At 40.0% G+C, this 23,607-nt stretch overlaps 3 protein-coding genes across 4 annotated transcripts in view; 1 reads left to right on the top strand and 2 right to left on the bottom strand.

Moving 5' to 3' along the window:
• The window catches only part of garre1 (granule associated Rac and RHOG effector 1), a 40,682-nt gene extending 32,375 nt beyond the window's left edge, over positions 1 to 8,307 (top strand). Inside the window, exons 12-16 of the mRNA XM_013909460.1 lie at positions 1 to 922; positions 1,900 to 2,065; positions 4,288 to 4,425; positions 5,332 to 5,407; positions 6,239 to 8,307. The exon at positions 1 to 922 is cut by the window's left edge and continues 46 nt beyond it. Coding sequence (XP_013764914.1) covers positions 1 to 922; positions 1,900 to 2,065; positions 4,288 to 4,425; positions 5,332 to 5,407; positions 6,239 to 6,562 — 1,626 coding nt within the window. The 3' untranslated portion in view covers positions 6,563 to 8,307. The remainder of the gene's footprint in view (positions 923 to 1,899; positions 2,066 to 4,287; positions 4,426 to 5,331; positions 5,408 to 6,238) is intronic.
• A 986-nt stretch (positions 8,308 to 9,293) lies between these two features.
• On the bottom strand, positions 9,294 to 10,820 carry ss18l2 (ss18, like 2). The gene is made up of 4 exons (XM_005727610.1): positions 10,357 to 10,820; positions 9,952 to 10,028; positions 9,781 to 9,865; positions 9,294 to 9,692 (listed from the first exon to the last, which is right to left on the bottom strand). The coding sequence occupies exons 1-4, from the start codon at positions 10,423 to 10,425 to the stop codon at positions 9,630 to 9,632; spliced, it is 294 nt and encodes a 97-aa protein (XP_005727667.1). The 5' UTR covers positions 10,426 to 10,820; the 3' UTR covers positions 9,294 to 9,629.
• Positions 10,821 to 14,401: 3,581 nt separating this feature from the next.
• Positions 14,402 to 22,614, bottom strand: lsm14ab (LSM14A mRNA processing body assembly factor b). Of its 2 annotated transcripts, none has more exons than XM_005727608.1 (9): positions 22,256 to 22,614; positions 21,474 to 21,649; positions 20,532 to 20,682; positions 19,634 to 19,816; positions 19,056 to 19,136; positions 18,582 to 18,761; positions 18,313 to 18,460; positions 16,690 to 16,930; positions 14,402 to 16,226 (listed from the first exon to the last, which is right to left on the bottom strand). In XM_005727608.1, exons 1-9 carry the CDS (start codon positions 22,377 to 22,379, stop codon positions 16,203 to 16,205), a joined length of 1,308 nt encoding a protein of 435 aa, XP_005727665.1. In that variant the 5' UTR covers positions 22,380 to 22,614; the 3' UTR covers positions 14,402 to 16,202. The 2 variants fall into 2 exon arrangements, with proteins under 2 accessions (XP_005727665.1, XP_005727666.1); XM_005727609.1 differs by having other exon boundaries at positions 21,486 to 21,649.
• Positions 22,615 to 23,607: the final 993 nt, after the last annotated feature.

The raw sequence follows: 23,607 nt of genomic DNA, 5'->3' as shown, positions 1-23,607 counted from the left end.
CCATCTCGCAGCATGCTAACAACCAGTAACTCTGAGGACAAGGCAAAAGGCCTGGGCCACAGTGATGGGAGGCTACAGAGCATCCTGCAGATGGGCAGCCTGCCTTGTACCTCTGACTCCACTCAACAAAACCAGCTGGCCAACGGTTCAGTTTCTGAAGACCAGGGGATGAACCTGCCCACAGACCAAGAGATGCAGGATGTCATTGACTTTCTCTCAGGATTCAACATGGGCAAATCCCAGCAAGCCTCACCCCTGGTCAAGAGGAGGAACTCTGTGGCTTCTGCTAATCCTGCTGAGCTGAAGCCCCCAAGTGGTCCTTCACAAGCCACCTCATCAATCTCTCACAGTGCCCTGCAGCCTCCAGCTCAGACCCTGCCTCAGCCCCAGCCTCAGCCTCAACCTTCACAGCCAGTACAGAAACAACAGCCTCAGCCTAATCCACAGCCGCCTCCCCAACAGCAACAACAGCCCCAGCAGCAGCAGCAACCCCCTCCTCCACCACCTCAGCAGCCCTCCCCACAGGCCCAGCACCTCTACTACCAGCACCTCCTGCAGCCCATCACTCAACAACAAGCGCCTCCCCCGCAGCTTCCTCCCCAGCAAACCCCACCCCAGGTCTTACCACAACAAAGAGTGGCAAGCAAGTGGCTGGGCACTTCTGGACAACAGCCTCCGCCGCAAGGACCCCCAGCAGGGCTATCACCCCTAGGTCCCATTGGGCAGTGGGCATCATCTGGACTGCCAGACTTGAGCTCAGACCTGTACAGTCTGGGCTTGGTCAGCACCTACATGGACAGTGTCATGTCAGAGATGCTGGGTCAGAAACCCCAAGGACCTCGTAACAATACATGGCCCAACCGGGACCAGAGTGAGGGAGTGTTTGGAGTCCTGGGGGACACATTGCCCTTCGACCCAGCAGGTGATGTTTACCTTACAGTTTCATGTTTGAGTTTACATCCATATGAAACAGAGTGAACATTTATTTATATAAGAACAGCTCAACTCTTTAAGTTAAAAAGAAGGCAGACACTCACATCCAGAATATGAAGAAGTTGAGAGCACAAAAATCAGCATGACTAAATTCACCATTTTTGTTACTTGCATTATGCATTTTGGTAGTGATATCCATTAACATACTATGTTCTTATTAAATAAACAAATAATGTTGATTGTGATGAGATGAGGGAACAAACCAAAGAGCCTTTTATTTAGTTTTCTTTCACTGGGTTAGGTTAAGTTTCAGCTAATCCTGCAGCATTGATGGCACTGACTTTCATTATTTTAAAACCTCAGAGAAGCTTAGTAGTGTCTCTAACACTTTGAAAGGTATAGCTGGAGACAAATGTTCAGGAAAGGGGTGTGGGTGGCCTGAGTCTCCCTACAGTACAATCAAGATGAAACCATTAAGAAGATGGTAGTGGGTATCAAGCTGACTGTAAAAAGTTTTTAATTTAAATTCAAATCTTAATCGTGTCATAAAAGAAAATTAGCTTTCAAACATCAGCTGATATCAAAAATAAAGATGCGACTACCAGACAAATATTACTACAGTGCATAAAAGACACTCTAATTTGATTAAATTGAGCAGATTTTTCTTAAAACCTGAAGGGTGACATAAGACACCTGATATAAATATTGGTACGATGAGAAGTTGTGGCTACAACTGTAAGTTGGTGATGTGCGCTGAATTTAGCTTGTGTCAGTTATATTTCTTACAGTGCAGCACACTCTTTTGATTGCGTCGAGGCCCATTGTGCAGAGTTGACTTAAGGCTATTGTGATTTTTCTGCTGTGGTAGACAGTCTGGCTGAATAGATTGAGCTCCAGGGAGCGAAAGAGAAAAGCTGAGGGTGTCAGAAACTCATAGTTGTGTTTATCCTCCCTTTCCACGCGCAGTTGGCTCGGACCCGGAGTTTGCACGTTACGTCGCCGGCGTCAGTCAGGCCATGCAGCAGAAACGGCAGGTACAGCACATTCGCCGCCCCAGCAACACGCGCAGCAACTGGCCAATGCCTGATGAGCAGCACAGGACCTGGTCCCACCCAGAATACTTCAGCGAGGGGTTGGTACCCATACATCTGCTTTTACCACTCATTCATTGCCAGACAAGTTGACATTTTAGCACGTGTCCCACATAGGGATGTTTAAGAATATATAATGACCCTCAATCAACCAAGCTATTTCAACTAGAATCAGAGTGAGGGCCTTTTTATGATGCATGGTTTTAGTTATTCAACCTATGCTGTTTCATTTATATGTGACAGAGATTCTAAAAATGCTCTTATGTTATTGGTTAAAAAACACCAATTCTACAAATAGATTCCTTTTTTTAATTTTTGTTTATTACTATTTCAAAAACAGCTGGTCTTTGGTTCAACAGTACTAAAACCCAAAACTTTGGGTATGTCTACGTGAATTCTACAGTATTCTGTTATCATTTTAACTCAAAAAATATCAATAAACAAATTGTAATAAAGTCATCATGTTTTTCATCCTTTTCCTTCCATGCTTCTATTTAAAACTGAACCTAAACAAACCTTTGTAGAAAGGTCATTTGTTTATTATTGGGATCTGACCAATCAGTATTATATGCCAGTATTAGCTGTTTGCCAATCTATCTCTGTCAGCATTCATAAGCTGATAAATGAAAAATTAAAGAAAAGAAACCATGTTATGAATATTTACTTAGTTTGTCATAGTTAAGGTCATTCATGCATGTAAACCAGTAATAAGAACCGCGGCAAATGTTAAGATCATTTCTTTATTTTTTGTATGTCAGAAAGCAAAAGAAAATCAGTCAGTCAACAAATGTCAGTTTTGGTCTTAAAATTCAGTTACACTCGGCCTATTGTAGGTAAAGATCTTAACATCAAACATTCAATTAAAAAAAGTATTTTTCTTATAAGACAAACTGGTAGTGAGTTGTTTTTAGGAGGAGTCTTTTAGCAGCACTGCACTTACAGGGGTTGATTTATAAGATTTTAGTGATTGGCTTTAAGGTTTGTTGTGACCAGGTTTCAGATAGCATCTCAGAGCTGCTCTCCCCTGCCACTGTGTGCACAGCCTGAGGCAGATAAGAACCTTCTTGCTGTTGATGTCTCTGAATTTAAGATGAGCAGATCATGGTTCTGCTGTTGGAACACCTAAGCTCTGGATAAATCTGCCTGAGGAGCTGTTATCATCTTTTAGCTCAAACATTTGTTTCTGCTGATATCATTCCTTTGATTGGCCAGCCATGGTTGCATTCCTGACATTGTTTTCACTTTGAGAGTCTGTCTGTGTGTGTGTGTGTGTGTGTGTCTGTCATTATGGCAGTGCTCCTGTGAGGCAACTAGCACAAAGGTGTTTTTGAGGACTTTTAAAAGTGTTTGTTTTGTCCAATTAATTTAAATCATGTAAACAGCATCCAGAAAGTCATTTAGGAAAAAAGAGAAATACACTATACAAAATAAAGTAAAATGCAGTACAATATTGTTCTATCTTCTGTTGATGTAGCTTTGACAAAATCATATACTCTTAACCACAGATAAATAAATGCTCCCAGAGCCAAGAGCTTATGAAGTCAACAGTAAAGTGTGTACAGAGGTCAGGGCAGGGGGCTGCCCCATAGATTTTTGAGACTGGAAGTCTTTTTGCAACCAACAAAGGTCACCCCCTTGTGGCCATCGCAAAGCATGCATGTATCAGCAACTTCACATTTTAAAGCCAAAAGCTGTAAATGACAGCAGTATGCAGCATCGTGCTGATTCTCAAATGTGACAAGTACAGATCAGTGCTTTCCTGTTTGTGTGTTTGCAATGCAGGGATGTCTGACTTTTAGTAGTTTGAGAACCAGCATACTGATGGGTTTCACATATGGTACATTTGTTTTGAAATGTGAAAGCTTTCATCGTCGTGGGCACCGGCATAGTTTTAAACTGTCAAACTGTGTCATGTGATGTTTTGATTATGTTTTTAATTTATCCAACATTAGCAATAAGTGAGGCATTTAGCATGTTTATCCTGGGTGCTCTTGTTTAATTCCACCCACATGTGACACACCACCCTGCTCACAGATGCAAGCAGATAGAAGTAAACAAGCCATCATTGCAGTTATGCGATCTCACTTTTAAACCCTATGCAAAAATGTATCACTTTTATGCAGCTTTTGCTTTGAATAAAGGCCGAGAGATACTGGGCTTTAAATTCATATGTTTAAGTTGTCTAATTTTGTTGGTTTTGTTATACACAGTTTTTAGTAACTAATAGAGAAATTGCTAACACCTTCTCTGGTTGTGCCCACAGTGATGCTGTAAACAGTGGTTGGTCAGCCAATCAGGGGGACTCGGCCAGCTCTAGTGACGAGACATCTTCAGCCAATGGTGACAGTCTGTTCTCCATGTTTTCTGGGCCAGACCTGGTAGCTGCAGTTAAACAAAGGCGGTAAGTCTGAAAGTCATCCACTTGTGGTGTTTATCTTGTTCTGTCTTCCTGGTTTGGTCCTTATGGAGCCCCGCAAGGGACATGGGAGAAGAAAAAATAAAGCTGAAGTTTTGCAAGATCTTGCAAAAGTTTTGGCCGCATTCTTCAGAGGGCCCGGTGGCGCCAGTGTCCGGCAGCCTCGCCTCTGTCAGTGCGCCCCAGGGCAGCTGTGGCTACAATGTAGCTTGCCATCGCCAGTGTGTGAATGTGTGTGTGAATGGGTGAATGACTGAATGTAGTGTGAAGCGCTTTGGGGTTCTTAGGGACTAGAAAAGCGCTATACAAATGCAGGCCATTTTACCATTTGCCGCCAGCTTGAAGCTGACCGGGAGGTCAAGGCACGATGTGCCGGGAGTGCGGTGTTCCCCCCGACTGAAGTGAGCCTCGACCTCCCGTTAGCTTCGAGATGGTGGGTAACAGACGTCTCCTAAAATGTCGGAGCACTTTTGCAAATATGTGATGTCATGATAAACCGAGCAGATATTTGACGTTTACACAGCTACATTCACGCCTCAAAATATCTTAAAAGTTTATTTTGTGACCCACAAAGCGTAATATTAAAACTAAGTAGCTGCCGCCATTGTTGGAAACGAATTGGCTGGGCCGCGCTATGAATTCTGGGATAGGTTGGGTTACGAAGGATACACTGACTCGGCCTTCAAATGTGACCTGCAAAGTATGCAGTCTATTTTGTGAGATCTCTCAAGACTTTTGTTTGCAAAGGCTCATCGTAATTAGTTTTTCTCCCATGTGTCTTGCGTGGCTCCGTAGGTCATCGTGTTTATCTCAGTAAAAATATCTGCTGCAGTTTAACATTCATCAGATACTCTTTGTGAGTATGTTCAGTGTAGATTTCTCTGTCCTCAGGAAACACAGTTGTGGTGAGCCTGAGGTGTGCACTCTGCCTTCACCACCTCTCCATCACATCGGCGACGATAGCCAGGTAAAGTTTGAACCCCTCTGTGCCAGTGAAATGTCACACTTCATTTTATTTTACGCTGGACTAATTATAGATTCCTGTATTTAAGAATGGTTCAGGAACTCCCCCAAAATAATAAATGTGTCAAACGAATGTGAACAAACAGCTGCTATGAGTCCTAAATGTCTAGGTATCAGCTGAACTACACCCAGATCATACTTTTATGCAATACCTGTTTGTACCACAGGATTCTGCAATGAGTCTGTGTAACATCTGTATAACCAGGCAGGTCATTAATGGTAGCACACAGTGGATGTAGCCACCGTGACATCATGGATTGGTTAGGGAAGTCCCGTTATGAAGCGTTTTCAAGCAAGGGTAGGAATTGGCTCCAGAAGTGCATAATAGACTGCTGTGAACATTCCCATGAAATCCTCCTTTCTGACTCTTGGAATTACCTGGATTTACAAAATGAGCCTAATATTCTGTTTAATATGATCTGAAAGTAGTGATTGAGATTATAAAGTCACCAGGAAAATACTGAAGTCACAAATGTCAGATTAAGTCACGTTCACTTCCTCTTCATTCTCAAACCCAGAAGCTACATCCGTGTTTTACACACATACATTAAACGATGGCTGTTGAGAGAAAAATTACAGTCTAGGAAAAGCCAAAACCTCTTGAGGAGATTGGGGTAGGGCTGTAAATTAAAAGAGCAGGAGCACTGGTGAAATGCTGCCCCCTGGTGGGGAAGGTTTAGAAACAGTTAGCAGAAGATGATTACAAAAACGCCTTTAACCATTTCTACTATTTTTGATTGCATGTTGACTCGTCATGTTCCGGCCTCCTCCACAGGACAGCAAAACTAAAACTTGGCCTCCCAAAGCACCGTGGCAACACTCCACCCACACCAACACCATGCCCAATCCCAGCTCTTCCTTGTACCAGATGAACATCCCTCCTTCTTCCCAGTGGGGCGACTCCATGCCAATGCTCCAGTCTCCCGTGTGGTCTACTGCCAGCGACTGCTCCCCCTCCACCGGCATCTCCTCTGGTTTTCCGTTCACCCAGCAGCAGCAGCAGCAGCAGCAACAGCAGCAACATAAACCGATGACCAAGGGCTTTAAATCCTTCCCTGTCAAGCATGAGCACAGACCCTCCTACCTTCACCAGTACTGATCCCCATCTAATGTCTAACGAGTCCACGGTGAAGTGCCACAGAGGACCTGTAGCTCTGTTACATGAGCCACTGAGTGGGCCGAGCTACAGCCATTAAACTCCACACCCAGCGAATTGGAAAATTTCAAAATCCTCACAGGCAACGTAAAGTATACACACTGGCTCGACATTTTTTTGTATCTATATTTTTCCATGTCAAACATCCCCATCAGAAAAAGATGTATTTTGAAGTTTTTCAAACTGCCATGTTTTAACCATGAAAGGTGCGCATGTCGTGCTGGCAGCAGTTAGTCAGGTGGTCGTTTCTCTGTCTGTCGAGCAGAAATTTCCTCAGACAAGAGCTGGAGACGTGCAAAGCCGTCACCCACTTGCTTCTGCAGCTAAAAGTGTGAGTGTGTGTGTGTGTGTGTGTGTGTGTGTAGAGGAGGGGATTACAAGGGGGCAGGGGCTTAAAATGCTCTCATTTTGCCCGTAATAAATATACTGTGTCTACATAGCTGTAACTGCCAAATCTCATGCAAGATGACCCAGAATACAGCTACCATCTACTGTTTCATAGCTTGTAAAATAGTGAAGTTGAAATATAAATATTTAGTACTTTTTATTAAGAGGCTTTGAGCAGGCTCAGCATAAATATAGTAAGTCACTGCAGAGGTGTAATTTGAGAGAAATACACTACTTTTTCAACAACTGACCAGAGTTAAGAGTTATAGCAGTAACTATGTGCCATGTTGGTATCGATAGCACTTGCAGAATATTATTTCCAACCAAAGCGTTGTTCGGAAGACGAATGGTGCTGAAGAGATGAGAGGCAGTCTGAGATTATTGATCAACATGAAGTTAAACACCCTACTAGATGTGAGCATTAGGGAACATCTTCATTTCCTCTTCTCTAATTGGCAGTTGTTGGCTCCAGATTGACACTAACTCCCATAAACCTAACGTTTCTTCTTTGTTTAATAACACAATATTTTTTGTGTACAATTATTGACAGTATTAATCTTATTTTTGTATTTTCTTACATGTTATACCATACTGTATGTTAGTATTCCTGCAGACATATTACCTAAAACATTATTTTCCACCTCCCAATATGTGAAAAAAGCACATGTTTTTCCTACAGAGTTTAACTACAGCATCGATCTATAAAGGTTACCAAATACGCCATGCTAAACACTAAAACATTGTGTAACGAGGGTGGGTTTTTTGTTGTTGTTGTTTTGTTTTTTCAAGCCCTTGTTTCCTCCGTTCCTATGGCAGTGGGCTGTATTTAAAAGCCCAGAATGTTATCTTTTTGTGATGTTTGCGGATGCCAATGTTGCCTGTATTTATGAAATGACACCATGTTTTCAGAAAACTAACATACTTAACATGTTTACAGAGAATTGTTTGCTGTATATACATATAAATATATATCTTTTTATAGTTAATGTGCTTTGCACAATCAAGATATAGGGTTTGTTGCTTTTTGTCTGTGTTATCTCCCTAACTGTTGCAGCCTTTTTTAAGACATCAGTACAGACCTTGGACTGTAACTGTTAGCTTCTCAGCTGTGTCAAATGGTTTACTAGTGGCTTCTAAAAAAAACACAAAAAAAGAGAAAAATAATAATAAAAACATGTTGCCCTGATAGAAGATATGAAGGGGGGCTGCTTGGCTTATGTTGCTTATTGTTCTCTTGAGCTGGCAACTGAATCTTTCCAAGTGTACCAGCAATGCAAAAAATAAATAAAAATAACTAGCAATTCAAAATGCTGTTTTTTTTTAAAATTTTGTTTTGTTTTTAAACATAAGTCTCTTGCTGGTTTTCATTTTTTTCCTCCCGCTTACTTCACCTATCGTCTGCTTTTTATCTGGGCCTGGATTACAGGGACTGCAGTCTAAACATACCTCCTCCTTCACAGCTGTGTGCTCCAGCGCCAAATGGGGAGAACACACAGCCATTCCTAAGCCAGGCAAAAGATATCTCTCCAGCATGTCCAAGACACAAAACAAGACAAGGAAGCTTTCTTAATCGAGATACAGTTGACCCTCAAAATTTGCGGGGGTTACATTCCTTTAAAAAACTGCAAATTCTGGATGTGGTTCAAAAAAAGCCTTTTTTTTTCTTTTAAATTTAAGGTTAGTTTAAACCCTAAATATGCTTTTGTGTGGCGTCTTATGGCTTTTAGAACAAAACAAACAACATGCAGATAGCTACACGCAGAGATGCATTAAGGAGAGCTGAAATACGCTCTCGGATTGGCTACTTTCTGCCTCTGAATGGTATCTCACCATCTCAAACAAAGATATCCTCTGAAACAAAACTGCAACTTTGTGGGGGAATACTGTAGCCTGTGTTGTTAGTTTCTGTATAATGTAACTTGGATATATGTAGGTGTGGTAGCTTTCAAGTTGTAGCTCAAGGCCTCAGAGAGGAAAGAAAAACAGCTGGGGTGTTCTAAACCAGAGTGATAAAAGATGCTCCTGCTGAAAGCATCTAAGTGGATGTGAACTCTACACCTCAGGTTTACTATAACTGCAAGCCCTTGTGAAACCCTACACCTGATGTGCCCCTTCCTTATAAATTTAAGTACCTAGTGCTGTTAACACACCTTTCACAGATATGAATGCTGAGGAAGGTGTTGGGTTGACTATAGGTTGTACAGATTCTGCAGAATAATTCAGGCGTAACAGGGGAATAGTGTGCATCAATACAATATCAAATCTAAAGAGACAAAAAGCACTCATGACTAGTGCAAATAAAATTTTATTTTGTTTCCAATTTTGTCTGCAGATATCCAGCTCGACCCTGAAATGGTTTACGTCACTGAAAACAGTTCATACTGAAAACAGTTTTTTTTTGTTGCGAGATCATTCTCGACTGGCAGGGTGCTTTGAGAGGGCATTTTCTGCCAAGGCTAGAGACCTTTTTCCTGACAAATAACAGGAGGTGGATCCTTTGCTTTCATTGTCCATATCTCCGAGTTTTGTGAACTCCACCATGGCAGTTTCTGTGCAATTATGCTGTCAAATGACCACAATCACATGCTTCTGAGGAAGAATGCAGCTGTCACAGAAACTGCAATCAGCTGCCCTCTGTGTGCCCATTCACAGCTGCTGCTGAAGCTGATGTGTCATTAGATGTGCACTAGAAACGAAGACAATAATAGAGCATTAGAAACAAGCCATCTCCATCCTCATTATTACTGCTGCTTCTGTGTCTGGGCTGTGTTTACATTTGATGTGGAAGCTGCACTGTCGGGACTTGCATCAGCTATGGTTGCCAGGTAGACAATGTTGCGATGCAGAATCTGTTGGTATCTGTTGGAAAATGGGAAAAATAAATAAATAACAACACTATGAAGTCAACCAACAGCATTAGTGGAGGAGAGGTTTGTGTAACTTACTGCACACACTCGACCGCGCGTCCTTTCTGCATGTACTCTGTAATGCATCTGATCAGTTGATCGTTTTCATCCAGTAACTGGAACAAAGCAGAGAATCCGGCAGGACCAGAGAGAAATTTAGAGAGCGTAAAGCCACTTACAGCAAAAAATAACAAAGGTTTTCACGGAGTATTGAACCATGTTAAGATAAGGCCCTACCACAACCACTGTTAACATTTTTATCTAAACCCGTCACCGGGACAAGTCCGTGTAAAAAGTCAACAGCCAAATGCGATAAGGTTACCAATTCCCCCCCAAATAAGGGTGAACGTATAAACCTGTTAGCAAGCTAATTGCTAATCCAAGAACGATCGAGTCATAAAAACAACGTAAAAGCTTCTAAAATATACGTTCTTGGTGTCTTACCCTCTGTATCGTCTCTTGGTTGACTGTAGCTTTTCCTCTGAGTTTCTTTGGTACAAACACAATCGACATGTTTAATTTAATCCTACTACAACGATTTCGCTTTTACGACGCCAGCTGACCGGAGAGCTTCTTCTTCGTGGGACGTATTATGTTCGACTCACAGGCACAGCCTCCCCGTGTGGCCCGAGGGAAACGTCAGTGGCGGGAGCCGACCAAAGATGATATGTGCAGAAAGATGGAGCACTCCATTGCATCGAAGGCTGAACGCTAGATTAAAGAAGCTCGTTTCCGCCACTGAAAAGACGTACTATCGCATTGTTTAAAAAAAAAAAAAATTAGATAACCTAAAAATTTTAGTTTTTAAGTCGAACTTTAAATAAATAAATTAATTGAAATTTTGACTTAGGAATCCCCAAGTTTGTTGCAGGTTTTGATAGATTAACAATAAACTGGGGAGGAACTGTCACGTGTTCAGCTTGATAAAGATGTCTTTCACGTGCATGTATGTGTATTTGCATATACACTCATTTGATTAGGTACTAGTGATGGGATTTCCGGCTCTTTCGGCTTGGCTCACTAAAAAGAGTCGGATTTTTCGGCTCCCAACCGGCTCTTCAGGTTGTTTTGTTGCTTTAATTAATTTATTATTAACAATAATATAAAATTATGCACAAAAGGAATTACTAATGTAAAAAAAGTGGTTTTATTTATATATATTTATATATAAATATATGCGGTGGCCCCTAGAGACAAAGCACATACAAATTCCAAAACACATTTCTAGCGTTAACTGACCTTCCAAAACAGAGCTACCTAGATCACTTAAATTGCACAATTGAAAGCATATGTGTATTGTTTGTGTATTTATACACAAGCACTCATATATATTCAAATAATTTAAAAAAAAAAGTTCATTTACCTGTTACTACCACACACCAAATCCGTTCGTTGGTACTTCCTGGCTTGTGTAGCCACTAGGTAACAAAAGCTCAACACTGCGCCTAGCTTTCTGGAGCACTTCTGTTGTCTTTTGTACATGTTTTGGAGTTTGTACGTGCTATGGAGTTTTTAAGTGTTTTGGAGTTTTTACGTGTTTTGGAGTTTGTATGTGCTTTGTCTCTAGGGGGCCACCATAAATATACTTTTATTTATTCACTCCACATAAAATATAATAAATAAATCATATAATACAAAAAACAACTATTCACATTTCAATTTTTAACTATTTAAATTTTCAGCTTTTTCCTTTTAAACAAACTTTAAGTGAAACAACACAAAACAGTTAAACAACACAGTTAAATATAAATTAAATTATGAAAACAAAAAGAAGATGCATATTCTCTCTCATATGGGCCTGCATGAATAAACTTTTTGAATCCTTTATCATCTGCAACTGAAAATAGTTGTGGATGATTACTATACCTTTCTAATGTGACGTTGTTGTCCCTGGCTCTCTTTCTCTCTCTCTCCCTCCTGCTCTGTTCCTGTGCTACTGAGAGTGTAACTACCGCCCCTCCCCTCCTCTTCCCAGCGCAAAGCACAAGGCTCATGTGCAAAGTGAAGCAGAAAAAAGTAGAAGAGAGAGGCTGAGAGACAGAAGAAAAAAACCCAAGACTCCCAATAAGGAGCCGGCTCGAGTCGTTTGTTCGCGACCGACACATCACTATTAGGTATGCCTGATCCACTGTTTGTTTACCAAATATGTAACACACACACACACACACACACACACACACACACACACACACACACACACACACACACAAAACAAAGACACACTTTAGAATGCTTGAACGCTCCTTGATAGGACCCACATGTGATATATTATAGTGCTTAAAAGGACCTTGAACTGAAAGCAACCAAGAAAACATTGGAAAAGTTTTGATAGAGTTTTACAACAACAACCAAAACCATTTTCAAACGTTTCTCACCAATTTAAGAGCAAAAAAAACACATTTCACCATGTCATGTGAAATATTTGAAGGGAGCATTTTGGGAAACCACTACAAGGTAGAAGCTTTCCTTGGAGAAGGCACCTTTGGTCTCGTAACCAAATGTCAAAATACAAAAACCAAGCAAGCAGTGGCTATTAAAATCAACAAGAGCAAACCTAAAATTTTGCAACAGGCAAGATGGCAGGCACGTCCTCTGTGTGCAGCGATTCCTGGTACCATTGTGCAGACGATTTGGTATAGAGCACCCGAAGTTATGCTTCATATTCCATATAATGAAGCAATTGACATGTGGCCTCTGAGCCGGCTAGCTGTGGAGCTTGCTACAGGGTTGCCACTCTACCCTGGGAAAATAGATTATGATGTTTTAAAATTCATCACAGACACTGAGGGCCAGCCACCACACTATATTCTAGACTGTAGCATGGCCACAGAATATTATTTCAGAAAAAACGACCACAGCGAACAGCGCTGGACATTTAAGACAGAAGAGCAATTTCAGTATGAGACAGGATACCAATCCAAGGACACTCAACATATAACACTGCAGCATCTTGATGACCTCAAACGAGTAATCACAGTTAGAACAGGACCTGAAAGTGGCACAGATTTATTGGTCAGCCTGATTAAACAGATGTTGGCCTTGCTTGCAAACCAGCGCATCAAACCCTTGGAGGTTCTCAAGCATCCCTTTTTTGACCCTGGCCTGAGAGTTCCCCCTGCATTAAAATGAGGAGCAGAGGGGGACACAAGTCTCCAGCATTGCTTCTTTGAACCCAGACAAAAGTGACAAAACCACAAGTAGGGGTTGGAAAAGGTAATCAACAGCAGAAATACAGTGCAAACAATGCAAATCCAATACTCCTTTAAACCTGATAACAGCTTAATATTTTAACAAAAAAATAATCAACTTGCTCCAATATTTATCACCTTGGCTTTTTTTTTTTTTTTAATTTTCACTCCCTCCACCCCAACCAGTCACGGCAGATGGCTGTCCCTTCCTGAGCCTGGTTCTGCTGGACATTTCTTCCTATTACAAGGGAGTTTTTTCTCCCCACTGTAACTTAATGCTTGCTCATAGGGAATCCTCTGATTGTTGGAGTGGCCAATATTGTAGGACAGGGGTCTCAAACTCCAGTCCTCAAGAACTACTGTGCAGGCTGCAGGTTTGACAGGAATAGTTGGAGTAAGAGAGCCATTGCTAAGAGGTCAGAATAAGGCAGAGAGGCTTGCCTGGGCCATGAAACACCACCATCGGACTACTGAAGACTGGAAGAAGGTATTAGGGACTAATGAATCAAAATTTGAAATCTTCAGTTCATCACTCAGGATCTTTGTACGCTGTCGGGTAGGTGAAAGGATGGTTCCACTGTGTGTGGCATCAACTATCAAACATGGAGGCGGAAGTGTGATGTCTCAGGCTGTTTTGGACCCAAGAGCTTGAAAAAGAAGGAAACTGGACTTGTGTAAATTTGCAAAGATGTTTCATCTCTCATTCGATTTCCCAGGAATAATGTTTAAATTGTAGATCATCCTTTGTTTTATTCTTTATGCTGCTGTAGTAGTAATTTTAATTGCAAGATTAACTGAAATGTCCTAATTACCAAAGAAAGTCATGTCTCAAACCTATCAAGCTGACAGAATCTGACTTTAGATCAGCGGTTTCTGAAACAGCCCAGAGGATCTATATATTTGATATCTACCTAATCAGGTGAGCAGTGGGTGAATATTCTTTTATCATGAATTTTTTTTTTTTAATTTGATCTTTTATTGACCATCGTATCAAAGAAAAACAAATCTGCATGTGAGTTGTGTGTATTTGCTATGTCAACCATTTTTGCTATTTATTGCTTAATAATGCCAATTGCTGTGCAATAATAATGTAAAGACTCCAAACATGTATCAAATATGAGAAACCATGTTAAGGCCTTTTTTTAATGTTCTAATAGGCAAGTTCTTTAAAAATATAACCTTACAGACTGCGCCCGTGAGTGTGTACAGGAACTTCTGCAACAAAGGATGACCTAGATGCAACTCACTGCAGGATTTGTGGGAAAAATGTAGGGTCACGTGGAAAACAAAAAACCAAGACATAAATCGTACAACTCTTTATTTTACGTAAAAACTCCATTTTGCTTCTCAAGAAAACTATTCCTGTTTTACAATTCCAGTGACTGGAAGCAGTAGCAAACATATGAAAACATGTCAGTTGTGAATCGTTCAGTAATATTTTGTCTCAAATTTAATCCTGCTGGTTATTGAGAAAGCCCCTATAGAATGATGCTTTTTACGACTACCATGCAGTGATCGGCTGTCTGTGATTAATCCGGTTAAACGGCCCACTTTCACCTGAACTGTTCTGTTCTAAACAACCAAAGCTACGGGAAAGGATCTATTTCACCTTGTAGTGCTTTTGATACTTGTCTGAAAAGGTAACCTTTTCGTTAAAGGGAGAGCTGTACAAAAACCCACCACTCTGAAGGCACTCCCTAAAGCACTAAATCAGAGCCAAAAAGAAAAAGAGGCATCCCACCACATCCAGTTCTTGTCCCTTTGTTCAAAGTCAATAAAAATAAATTCACTTCAGAGAACAATCACACTGACCACAATGCAACAAGAGCGCTACAAACAAGCTGGAAGGCTGACACCTATCAGCATCGCTGTCATTTGTTTGAACATATGCTTTGAGACATCATTTAGTCCACAATATTTCCCATTTTCAGTAAATAATCTGACACAGCTGAGTGTAGTAACAGTAGGGAGGGTGGGGGAGACGACAATTCAGAGGACAACACTGTAAGACAATTCAAAAGTAAGCTGAAATTAACAGAGGACTCCACATGTTTGGGACATTTAACAGGTACTTAAATGATAACACATACTTCTGGCAGACAATCAGTTTAGCTCAAACACGTCATTGTTTTGGGTTTTTTGTCAGTTTTAACCTGTTTAGGTGTTCTTCCCTACAGGAAAAACAAAACACCTTCTACAGATTTTACTAATAATGAATATTTCCTCAAAAAAGGTACAAATAACAGGAAACTGTTAAAAAAAAAATTTAAAAAAGAAATACGGCAGTCAACATATAGATCTATACCTAATATGCTGTAAACTGCATATATCAAATGAATGGCTGCACTAGGCTGCCAACCTAAAGCTGAAAGAATTCATCTGATTTATGAGGACTGACTGATCTACTTACTGAATACATACGTCTTAAAAACTAGGAGGGACTGGGGTTTTTTTGGTGGGCAATAAATTTGCTGTGGAGCAGGAAGAATAAAATGAGATCAGAATACATTCAGTAAAGTTCAGATTTTTGCTTTTTCAGCTGGCTTTGATCTCACTACATTTGAGAATGAATTAATGAAAAATAAAATGCTTAAAGTCGAGAAAGGATACTGAACACATGCGTCTGAGAGGAGAAAAAAAAAAAAAGTGCAACAGGCGATGCATTGAATTCTGGTGTCAAAGAAATATATCAAACGGAGTCGAGGGGAACTGAAAAAAGATAAAATAAAGCTATCGATCACACCGACTGTGATCCGCTCACAGTATCAGAGGGCACTCTGGATACAGCATTCAATATCAAACAATACTGTAAATTAAGAGAACAAACTCCAAAACATGGTATATTTACACGTGTTCCTGTCCATCCGGTGACTGCTTATCAAACTAATATTTCTGGGGCAAAAAAACTAAACAAAAAACAAAAAGCCTCATTGTGAAGCTGAGAGAGGGAGTGGCACTCTCACTGCCTGAAAAGTCCACCGTGGTGCTGGTGACCAACAAGATGTCTTCATTTTTTGTCTGTTGAATGCTGAGAAAATTTGTAGGATGAATATAATTTCATGATGACTGGCTACCATTCATCGTGGATCCATCACTGCAGTACTACGCAGCCACCTTGTTCTCCTTCTGCAAAAATGCAAAACAAAAGTTAATCATTTCTTCCAATCTGCTTTATTTGCTAGGAAAAAAAATACATGTGAGATCTTCAGAGAGCATAAGTGATGGACACAGCCTCGATGACACCTCACTGTTGAGCAAAAATCCTGGTACGATGCCTTAAGATGAACATTTTTGCTGTCATGATAACTGAAGAGCGAAGTCAAATGAAACTGGACTTTCACTCTTAGAATGGCCATATTTTACACAATGAACTTAATGTTTCAGACAATGTCCTTAAACTAGTGAGTTCTCAAGCTCATTGGGAAGGTGCCTACTGATATACTGAGTCTTTGTTGCTCACTGACCCCTACAAGACCACAAGGGTGGCCACTGAACAGAACACAATGCACTAGTAAATTGCAATTTACTTTTCACATCTGGAAGCTAAGTCCATCTTATACCATCTATAATGAGTTCATAAAGGATTTACCCTGTATTCGAAATCAGAGAAATCCCGGCCTCCTCTGCCACCTCTGAATCCGCCTCTGAATCCAGGTGGAGCACCTCGGGGTGGTCCGAAGGAGCCTCTGCTTACCGGTCGCCCTCTGCCTCCACGAGGCCCCATGAAGCCTCGACCGCGGAAACCACCTCTTCCTCGGTTGTGCCTCAGAGGGATGCCGAATGTCTCAGCGTTCATTCGTCTCTCTTCAGCCCAGGTTGGCCTACGATCCCTGAGACACAGACATCAATAAGGATACAGATTTTTTTTTATTTTATTTTTTTTTAAGTCACATGAAAATAAATTTACACGACAAAGCGAGGCATCACAGGCTAACATGAATTTTTTTTTTAAATCAAAAATTCATTAGAGAGTGAACAAACCAAGCATTAAGAACTAAAAAAAAAAAAGCAGCTGTACATTAGTGAAGTTCCAACTTTGAGCAGATGACAGAGCATTAAAAAGTTGTTTTTTTTGGATTTTCCTGCACACACGAAAAACCCAAACATCTTTAGTGCTTCAGTGGGCAAGTAGTAGCAATTCGGTGTCCCATTCACATGTGAAGCCTGACTAACATAGAAAAATTCTCCCTTTGGAAAAACCTCTTTCACTTGTTTTATTGAAAGAGACAGAAACAAAAGTCTTTCAGCGTATTGATTAAATACAAAGCATAGTTTATGCAGAGGCAGACTGCAGAATCTCCAGAGGGGCACAAAAAACACAGATTCTGACCTTTTTTTTTCTTAAGTGCAGCTCTACACATCTTTGAAGAACCTTGCTGACAGTTCACATGCCAAATCTGCTTGTTGTGTAAATCTCGGCTAAAGTTAGCAGCATGCTTGTTGTTTGCGTAAATGTGCAGTCATATTCGTTGTGTTCCCACTAGTGCTTTCAGGTTAATCTCGTTGAAATGACCTTAACGCCACAACACGGCAAATCTCCGTTAACGAGCTACCACGATCGCCCCGTGTGTGGGGCTAGACGGCCAACACGTTAACGAGCTAACTGCGCTAACACACTAGTTCCCACCCATGTAATTGAGCATTGCATGGCACATCCAACATACTGTTTTACTTTAGTCCATGACTCGCTTACCTTCAGGGTCATACGTCACATGAAAACCAAAATAATTCCAAACGCCAGATCTGAATGAGGGTGGGGGAGGTCCATGTGTCTTGCTAACTTGCCCTGCGCTCTTCCTTCTGACTATGCTGTCTGTGTTGAGCGCTCAGTGGATCTGCGCTCGACAGTGGAGTCTAGGAGGAGTAGTCGAACGCAGATTCACTGAGCGCTCAACACAGACAGCATCGTCGGAAGGAAAGTTGATAAAATAAATTACAAATGTTGTATTGTTCGATACATATGCGTACCGAACCGAAAGCACTGTATCGAACGGTTCAATATCGATACGAATATCGTTGCACCCCTACTGTTTACAGGTCTGGGAAATTTTTCATTGCAGAATATTTAAAATTTGGTTTCCCTTATATTCGCTGAAAATAAATTCTACAGATGCGGTGACAAAACTTAAGTCACTCAAATCTTAACATGCCCTTGTGTAACTAATCCACCACAGAATAGATTACAAATAAATAAATGGATGTATTGAGGTACCTGGTATCATCACAGGACAGGTTATCAAAGAAGGACTTTGACTTGTCATAGTAGCAGGTATTTATCACAGCCTCCTCTTCCTCAGCAGCACCTTCATTGGCTGGATGCTCTGATTCCTCCCCATTGAGTGCCTTTTCAGTTTTGTCATCTGTAGGAAGAAATGTTGTAAAATCAAACAACTTAAAATGGCAGAAATGTTCACATATGTATCATGGTATATTTAACCTCCAATTTTAGTTGCTGCAGTTTAGAACTTGTTTAAGTGGTACCTTTGAGTTTGAGCTTGTTCTGGAGCTCTTTGTCAATCTCGTCTTTGTGAAACTGGGCGTTGGCAGTCTCAAAGTCAAAGTCTTCGTCAAACTTCACTGTGCCATCCCTGCGCACATTTACTTTGCCTCTGCTGCGGTTTCCTCTTCCACGGCCACGGCGGTTAGAAGACTGAACACCAGCTGAGAAACAACAGAAACAAACTTAAGTATTAAACTTTAAAAAAGAAAAATAGTGCTTCCCACTTGATAAATTACAAAAGTACATTCTGAGGGAACTTTTGAGAATTGGCTGACGTGAAATTAGCCCAAAGCATTTCAGGAAAGGCACTGCCATCCCAACATGAATCCAATAAAGCTTTTCATTATATATTTAAATTTTCAAAGCTGAGTAGCTACAAAATAAAAAAGATGAACACATCAGTAAACAGCAGTAAGTGTTGTGGACATTACTGACTGAAGGTGCAAATTACTCACCACCTTGGCGCTTATTGGGATCCCGGTTTTCAACTGCACCCTGCTCATTATCTGGCTGCGCTACCTTCGGAACCTCAGGAGCTGAACAGGAAAAGAAAATAGTCATCAATTTAACTTGGCAGGGCTTGGCACTGAGGAAGACAATAATATGAGCTTCAACTGCAGCATGGGTTCAGGTTTATTTGTATTTGTTAAAAAGAATAAATTCAGAAGTTAAACTCTATAGATTTTGGTTCTGTAGAGTAGCCATTACCAAACATAAGATCCAATTCAAACTTTAATCACTCTTGTCATCAAACAAGCCTTACACCTTGTTTATGACTTGCCTGATTAGGCTGATTCTCTATTAACAGCAGTATTTGATAGCCAGTGCTAAATTTTAGTTCTTTCCACACTAACAAGATACAACAAGCTGATAATTAAAGACACCAGACAATTTGTATTCTTTACATCCTGTGGCTTTGCATTCTTAAAATAAATAAATAAAATGAATCAACATTACTGATTAATGTCTCTTTTGCTCTGTTATGAACTTACTACAAATAACTTTTTAAACCAGCCACAACCTACACTTTTACCTTTTCTCTGCTCCAGGAGGTCTGGAGGCTTCTGGATGCCAGTGGTGGTGGTTCTGGAAGCTGCTGCCCCTGTCTGACTCCGCTGTCCTGCAGGTGGAGCTGGGGTGGATGATGGTGGGGCCTTCACTGACTGTTCCAGGGTGGGACTCTTTCTTATAGAATCCAGCTGGGGACTAGTGCGTCCTGCAAACAAACAAACAAACAAACGGCAATTAGAAGCTGTTCCAAAGGAGCTGCTCTTATGGAGGGGGAAAAAAAAATTCACATTAAAAGTGTTAAGTGAAAAACATACTGTCCATTAAAGTCCTGCTTGTGAAGGACTCCACAGTGTAAGCATTTCCCTTGTATTTGTAATAGATTTGTGTGCAGTGCAAAACATTTTTGGAGTATTTGTGAGTAAAAGTAACTTAAAATATATAATACACAGTAGTAGTGAAGATGATTCTGTCAGAGCTGAATGATAAGCTTCAGCTACTCACACACTTCCATTTTACTGGCAGTGGATGACACAGATGTTCACTGACAAAAAGGTAAAAATCCAATCTGTACATTTAGAGAAAAAATCTCCACCAGTTTATTAGAAGTATGATGCATAACTGTCTTTGCCGTTTCCAGTTCAAAACACAATAGGGATCAGGTGTGTAGCAGGAAACTCAAAGCAGCATGCAGCTGTGCTCTATTCAAATGAGCAGGAATCAGGTGTTGCTCCAAATTTGCTTGAGAAACAGATGTTTAGCTTGTCTGAGGTCACTACGTAGCATTTAGACAGATATCAGCAATGAAAGATTTAACTGCATCTTCTACATTTCCATCCAAGAGAGTGTTTGGACAGGTTTGAACTTGAAAAACCTAATGCTTTTTAATGTGGTTGACTTGCTTATTTCACACAGCTCCTTACCAATTGCTCCAGTAGATCCAAACTGTTGAGAACTAATGGGTGCAACACCAAACTGGCTGTATGATGGGGCAGGAGCCCTGCTGAAAGGTGCATAGGACCCAGGAGCCTGGAATGATGGAGGTGCTGCAGCACTTGAGGATCCAATTGATGACTAGACAAACAAATATACATCCAGTTAAAAACATTACAAGACTTTTAAACATAGCTGTTAACCATGACTGAAAATACTATGATACGATTATAAATGTCTGATGCCTACATTTCAAAACAACAAATAACACAAAATGAATGGGCAACTGTTGGTTGGACACAAAGCTGTTAATAAACCAATGTACATCTTAGAAAGTGTTATCTAGAAGATAGATAAGATACCATATCTAGAAGGAAAAAGGCCTGACTCTACTTTGAATACACTTTATTTTAACAGACTCCTTTGTTTGTGAATCTGGTTTTCAGGGCTTCTACAACAAGTGGTCACTTTATTTTTTTGTCGCTTATTGTATTTTCTAATTGGTTTCTTTATTTTCTTAAAATGTGCAATAATTAAAAACATTGATAATCACTTATTTTCTGTAACAAAGAAAGAAAAAGCAGTAAAACAATAGTTGTCACTTTCTACCTGAATTTCTTTATAGTTGATCCTTGTAATACACAGGTGTTTGAAATAATGTTAACGATGGCCCTACAGCAAAGTTCCTTTAAAGCAAGCTTTGCAACTCAAAATGCCACTAGGCAATTATTTCAGTAATTATTTTGAATGATTACCTCAATTGCTATTATTTAATTATAAAATCACACACACAAAAACTCTACATACAGAATAATTAGTGAGTGTCTCTCCCTTATGTCTCAATAAAGCCATGCCTGTGTCACCATGAGCTAGCATACAAGAAGCCTTAAAGAAAAGCCTTTATACAGCTGTTTAATAGTAATGGAACGCACCAATTGACTTACTTGGACTATGGCAGGGTCCTGCGGCAGGGCACTGGTGGCTTTTGGTGGCTCACAAACTGTTAGGTCTTTAATATCACTTCCTCGGAAGATGATGTACTCAAAGACCTCATCCCGAGGAGGAATAGGCCTGTCAGTGGGCCGATCCTCAGTGCCAAAGGAGCGAACTGTAGGGAAAACTCACAGGTTAACTTACACGACTTTACTTTTATTAATTAAGGAGGAGAATTTCCTTGCGTTAAGAACAAACACTGTTGACTTCACATTAACTTTCAATGTTAGAACTGAATATTATGAATTAGCGTTGGAATAAAGACTAAAGAAAACAGACGCCTCAAGTTATATCAATTTTTGTTAACCACATTGTTCAAAATAAATTCCACATAATATGAGCTCGAGATAAAGTTAGTACTCTTCCCATACGCACAGTCCACCAGGTCTTAGCGATACTGTCAGACAAGAGTATTATAATCAGAGTTTCTAAAACGCATGTTAAAAAGTAAACACTAAAAAGAGCCAATAAGCCGCAATTAATGCTTTAACAAGGTATATCTGGTGGTAATTATGTGTCACTTGGTGCACATCATTTGACTTCACCACAATTACAACGTAAACAAAGGACTACAGCGCTTAACTATAGCGCCAGTTAGCTCTGTTGGCTAACTAAAAAGCTAACCAACAAAGCCAAATACCCTAAAAAATGCTGTTCTCCTTCGCTTAACACTTTTACGCTCTTTGAGTCTTGTATTCCCTCTCTGTGTGCCTTAACTTACCTTTAGCGAGAGCTACAGTCGAGTTTTCTGTGTCAATCGTGTACAAAATTCCTTCATAGCGGATCTCGGCCTTGGAGATGAGGCTAATTTTGCTGCCGAGGTACGGTGTCCCTCCTCCGCTCATCTTCGTCCTTTAACTTTATTTACACGCGTACTTCCGAAGAAAACGTTTTGTGTCACACGAAGCGTCGGATGCGTTCTTTTCAGACCTGCAGTTCTCAGACTACATAACATATATCGTCAAACGACACTATGAATCCCGCTCACAACTGATCTCTACCACGACATGGCCGTTTTCATTTTCCTTCCCCTGCCGCAAAGGATTTTGGGAGATAGGTAGAGGCCTAGTCAACTAAAGTCGCCTCCTTTTCCTCTTCCATCCCTTCCACTGTTTCCTTTGCTTACAAATAGAAACGAATGATGTGACAAATATATTTTTAGCGGTACTAACATTTTCGATACAGTTTTGGCTTTTATTTTGTAATTATTATAATAACATTTCCTCAAAGGGATTAAATAAGTCACTAAATAAGGATACTTAATACAGGTTTGAAATTTAACCACACAATAATCTCACGATATTACACGAGATTACATCCGGAGGTTTAGAGCAGAAAATTTCGCAGCCATTAAACAGTCTACATTTTTTACGTGTCTCCCACAGCTGTGATGACGCTGTCCCTGCAAGGCAGTTCATTTTAAATGAAAAATAATAACAACGGTTATTTTTATTTTAACGTCAGTGTCTTTAGGCAGAGGCTTCTGAGCAGTTATAGTTAGGCTAACTCAAACTAAATACTAATTGTGAAAACATTTTTACTTAACCACAAATAAACAAATAAATAAAAATCTAGATTTCTTAAAATAATCAGAATAAATAAAAAACAAAAAACAAAAATAAAGTAAAAAAACACCCCCCCCCCCAAAAAAAAGGAAATGTCTTTAGCTTTAGCGTTTGTTATTATGCCAATTAAAACTAAAACTAGTTATTCCCTGGCCAAACAAATTCATAGTAATGTCGTGGTGATGTAATGTTGCAGTGTTGTGATTTATATTAAAAAATAATGCTTTCAGTTAAATTGAAGTTATTTAACGTTACTTATTGGGTGTTTTGTCTTGTTTTGGCAGAACATAAACTGTAGCTATAACTGTACAAAATGTACAAACATTTCAAAAAATTATAAGAAAAAAAACTCCATAATTATTGCTTATAATATTATTATTTTAGTATTTAACTTTAAATATTACTGTACTTTTTACTAAAATTACTGTACTGTACTTAATATAATATACAACTTATTACAATCTTTCAATCTACAACAATCAAATACAGCTACCATATATATATATTT

The sequence above is a fragment of the Pundamilia nyererei genome, unplaced genomic scaffold, assembly GCF_000239375.1.
Source record: "Pundamilia nyererei isolate P.nyererei 1_Seehausen unplaced genomic scaffold, PunNye1.0 scaffold00025, whole genome shotgun sequence".
Taxonomy (NCBI): Eukaryota; Metazoa; Chordata; class Actinopteri; order Cichliformes; family Cichlidae; genus Pundamilia; species Pundamilia nyererei.
Note: the sequence above shows the minus strand (reverse complement) of the source record. Positions and strands in the feature narration are given on the sequence as shown.

Coding starts and splice junctions, on each gene's coding strand:
- lsm14ab (XM_005727608.1), bottom strand. CDS start 22,379: ATGAGCGGAGGAGGGACACCGTACCTCGGCAGCAAAATTAGCCTCATC. Junction 21,650..22,255: donor GACTGTAGCTCTCGCTAAAG/GTAAGTTAAGGC, acceptor TTTTCCCTACAG/TTCGCTCCTTTGGCACTGAG. Junction 20,683..21,473: donor TAGTCCAAGTAAGTCAATTG/GTGCGTTCCATT, acceptor TTGTTTGTCTAG/TCATCAATTGGATCCTCAAG.
- ss18l2 (XM_005727610.1), bottom strand. CDS start 10,425: ATGTCGATTGTGTTTGTACCAAAGAAACTCAGAGGAAAAGCTACAGTC. Junction 10,029..10,356: donor ACCAAGAGACGATACAGAGG/GTAAGACACCAA, acceptor GCTTTGTTCCAG/TTACTGGATGAAAACGATCA. Junction 9,866..9,951: donor CGCGCGGTCGAGTGTGTGCA/GTAAGTTACACA, acceptor ATTTTCCAACAG/ATACCAACAGATTCTGCATC.